Source organism: Silene latifolia, chromosome 9, assembly GCF_048544455.1.
Source record: "Silene latifolia isolate original U9 population chromosome 9, ASM4854445v1, whole genome shotgun sequence".
NCBI lineage: Eukaryota > Viridiplantae > Streptophyta > Magnoliopsida > Caryophyllales > Caryophyllaceae > Silene > Silene latifolia.
The window spans coordinates 18,174,760-18,179,344 of NC_133534.1; the positions used below are offsets into that span (position 1 = coordinate 18,174,760).

The following is a 4,585-nucleotide window of genomic DNA, read 5'->3' on the forward strand; positions in this document are numbered from 1 at the left end:
TTTTACCGTTATTATCTCCTATTACTGACTTGTGTGGTGTGTTTGTAGTGTGTCTTCTTATTGTCTGCGTATGTAGTGATCCATTTGATATTACCAGCAAATGGTGAGCACATGGACTTTTTAGGTGCTTGTGGTTGGTTGTTGTCTTGTTGTAGCTGCTGGGTCGGAGAGGTCGCATGACATCGAGTCGGTTGTTAGACGATAATGGTTTCACCAGTTGTATCTTACCTTGTATAGCTGAGTTTTTTATCTTTTTGGTTTCCGCTGTATGTTTTAAGAGTTTATTAAATGTTCTTTTATGGTCTATTTGATATATACTTACCTCGGGCAACCGAGATGGTTACGCTCTTACTTACTAGGAAAGGTCTTGTTAAGGCTCCATGGTAAGTGAGGGGGGGGGGGGGGGGTGTTGCACTCAGTCCCAACACCGTGCTAAGTTGACAACCCTGCTCTCACGGTCAAGATCACCCAGCTTATAAAAGATAAAATATAAATAAGGATAAAAAGTATATAACGCATTCACCTTGTTTGTTGCACAGACAAATTATACAAAACCCAAATTATGTAATGTTAACATATAATGTTGATTAGTTAGAATTACCACAATTATTCAAGAAAAATAACTGTAGACAAATGAAGTATTCTGTAATAATCTATATGCTCTTATTAAAGTCTTAAAAGACAAAAACATATACATTGACATAGAATAAAAAAAAGGACATATGATCGATATTTGTATTTTATAATTATATAATCAAGTTAGTTAGAAAATTATTTCTCTTAAATTAATTGAAATCTACTGAGCTAATCTGTAATATTATTTGTAAAGTAAAAAAAAATCAAATATAAAAAAAAATTAATATAATTTGGCACAATCGGTGGAAAAATATATAAGATAAATTAACTAAAACATAATACTCAATTTTAGTAATTTTGTTATCTGGCAAAGGAAAAAGTTGTGTACATGCCTAATATAGCTATTTGCCTCCAAAATATGAGGGACATAGGTGAAAAAACTTATGTTTCGGCGATAAAAATGGAAAATGTTAATGCCTAAAAACAAACAATTTTTTTTTCTTACCTCCATATTAACATCACTTGCTACCAAGATACCTAATAACGGCCCTCAAATGGCACAAACTTTTTTTCCCTCATTACAACCTATTGGTTGTTGTTTATTACTCCTAGTTTATCTTATCTCATATTTTCCAATTTCATCTTCATTAACCGATGAAGAGGCCCTTCTTCTTACGCGTCGTCAACTCCACACTTTGAATGAAAATGGGCATGATCTTCCTGACGAGTACGATCAAAAGGTTAATGTGCCATTTAAATTTGAGAACACAAGACTCCGCAAAGCATATATTGCACTTGAAGCATGGAAGTCGGCTATATATTCTGATCCTTCGGGGGTAACAAAAAATTGGGAAGGCCCAAATGTTTGTGATTACAACGGTATATTTTGTTCTCCGGCCATTGATGATGAGTCGGTCACAGTTGTCTCTGGTATAGATCTTAATGAGAAGGATATAGCAGGTTACCTCCCTTTGGAATTGGGTCTTATGACCGATTTAGCTCTTTTTCACATTAACTCTAATAGATTTTGTGGAATTATCCCAAAGAGTTTCACCAAACTCAAACTTATGTACGAGTTTGATTTAAGTAACAACCGTTTTGTCGGGCCATTTCCGGATGCCGTGCTTGAAATGAAGGAACTCAAATATCTAGACCTAAGGTTCAACAACTTCGAAGGTGCATTACCCTATGAGATTTTCAATAAACATTTCGATGCATTATTACTTAACGACAATAGATTTGAGTCGACAATTCCAGAGACTATTGGTAATTCGACTGTATCACTTTTAGTGTTAGCAAATAACAAGTTCACTGGTTGTATTCCGAAGAGTATAGGCAGGATGGGCACGATAGAGGAGATTGTTTTTCAAGGAAACAAATTGGGTGGATGTATGCCGAACGAAATCGGTTTACTTCATAACTTGACGGTTCTAGATTTGTCCAAGAACTCCTTTGTTGGTCCTCTTCCAAACTGTTTTTCAAACCTTGAAAAAGTGGAGTCTTTAGATATTTCTGGCAATACATTTACCGGGGTTATTCCCGAAGAGGTTTGTAAGTTGCCCGCGTTGAGTCAATTTATATTATCAAACAACTTCTTCAATGACATAGGAAAGGCTTGTGATCCTGGTGTAAGGAAAGATGTTGAGATTGAGGATAAGAATAATTGCTTACCAAACAAACCAGATCAAAGATCACCAAAAGAGTGTTCTTCTATGATGACAACATCTGTTGAATGTGATAAGGTTAAATGTGGGCAACCAAGTACTCCTGCTCAAAATCCAGTTAAAGAAGAAGAGCAACCGCAGGAACCTACAGATGAGAAAGAAAGATCACCAGTAAAACCGCCACCAACAGATGATCACAAAAGATCGCCTGTTAGACCATCTCCGGAAAGTCCTCCTACTGTAGTTGATATATCTCCACCACCTACGCCAGTTGTCTCTCCTCCACCCCCTGTACAATCTCCTCCGCCACCCGCATCATCTCCACCACCTCCTCTATTCTCCCCACCACCACCTCCTGTTAACTCACCCCCACCCCCTGTTTATTCCCCACCTCCTCCGTCACCAACATATTCTCCTCCGCCTCCACCCTCATCTCCACCTCCACCTGTATATTCCCCACCTCCTCCTGTTAATTCTCCACCACCCCCTTCTCCTCCTCCTCTTTCTCCCCCTCCTCCAAACTTTGCCGATGTAAATCTTCCACCTAATTTAGGTTTCCAGTATTCGTCACCTCCTCCACCCATGTTTCCAGGATATTAATTTATTTAACGTTTCAACCTCTCACATATACATATTAAAAATGACATGTCTCTTACATATTAAGACTGGGAAAAAACATAAAAGGATATCATAGTTATAGTCAAAATCTCTTAAATGTAACTTGACAAGTTGTAATAAACATATGTATTGGGGGTATATATACCTTCTTGTATTACCTTAAGTTGTTAGATTTATGCACTTTATAATATTCCATTAATATAATTTTTCAATTACTTGCACTCTTATGCTTTTTATTTTGTTGAAAAGTACTCACATATAACCTATTATGCTTCTTAATAGTTTAGATTGCATGACAATGATTTTCCATTATTTCGTTACTATATTATACATGTTTTTGTTTATTATAAAAACATAGACATGTATACAAACACATAAATACGTATGATAATTAAAATGTTAATAGTAAAACATGATAATTTTGAAATCAGGAAAGATTTTTATTTGTTTTTTCTAACAATACTCAATATGTTGAATAAGAGAATAAAAAAAATTATAATGAAGATGAATAATCAAGAAAAATAGTCGGTAGAGAGTTACTATGTGAACGGAATAATATTTCGCACACATCAGTCCTTGAAAAATTTGGGCATGCAATCAACTGATCAAGTGTTTACCTATCATATTAACAACTCTCAGATGTTGTTACAAATCCATATTACAAATCATCTTATTGTTCAATACTTTTTTTTGGTTGAGAAAATCATAAAATGTACATTGAGCTACCCGGAAAACATCAATTTACTAAATGACTAAAATAACATTAATTAAAAATATAGACTAAAAGAGCGTTACTAGCTATAAATGAGTAACATTGCTACCAAGTGTCCATTGCTCACCAATATATATAGGGAACACATAAATTCATAGTCGATACTTTGTAAAAGTTTTTATGGATAAAATGAAACATTTTATTTGTCGTTTTTATCGTCTTTGAGCCAAATAAAGATGTTGCAAAATACAAGTTATTATAGTATCATGTTATTCATGTTGAATAGAGCTAATTTGTATGGAGGGAGTAGTTGTTTTAAACTATTTAATGACGACCTTTTTAAAATTGAGCTCGTAAGATTTTTTTTATGAAATTCATCTAGTTTGATATACTCATACTTTATTCTAAAAAGACTGTACACAAGTTTTCTTAATTACATAAGGGAAATTTTAAAAATAGTTAATGTAGTACCCCGTATTTTAGTACATTGGCCAAAGACTAGTCATCGATAAATGGGTAAATGTATTTTATAAAATTATATTGGATTCTACGAGTTATGTTATAAGACAGAATAATAAAATAATAATGGTAATAATAATAATAATAATAATACATAATACATTATATATACTCCACCTACCATACTACCGCTCACCTTATCTCATTATCACAACTTACCCAACAACTTAAAGAGAGAAAAAAGAGAGAGAAGAGAGAGATTAGAAGGTTTTTTCAAGGGAGACTTTTGTCCCTCCGCCTCAAGATCTTAAGGTAAGACCGTCTTATACTAGCTCATATGTTACTTAATTTATACCGTTGAACCGCCATGACCTTGACTCATCTCTGACTGTCTTTGACCCGTTATTTGACCACCGTTGACCACCATAACTCGGGTTTAACCGAGAGATTTTATGGTTGTATTGTTGTTGTTTATACCGTCTTTGGGCTACATTTTACCCCGTCATTCGTGACTGACCTTGGGTGGCTTGTGTCGTGGGTTGAGTGGAGAGTGTGG

General features: G+C 34.7%; 1 protein-coding gene across 1 annotated transcript; it reads left to right on the forward strand.

The window, feature by feature from the left end:
- The first annotated feature begins 1,122 nt into the window (after positions 1 to 1,122).
- LOC141602481 (pollen-specific leucine-rich repeat extensin-like protein 1) lies at positions 1,123 to 3,070 on the forward strand. The gene has a single exon (XM_074422744.1). The coding sequence runs from the start codon at positions 1,131 to 1,133 to the stop codon at positions 2,838 to 2,840; it is 1,710 nt and encodes a 569-aa protein (XP_074278845.1). The 5' UTR covers positions 1,123 to 1,130; the 3' UTR covers positions 2,841 to 3,070.
- Positions 3,071 to 4,585: the final 1,515 nt, after the last annotated feature.

What these genes read in the sequence shown, in the direction of transcription:
- LOC141602481 (XM_074422744.1), top strand. Translation starts at nt 1,131, where the DNA reads ATGGCACAAACTTTTTTTCCCTCATTACAACCTATTGGTTGTTGTTTA.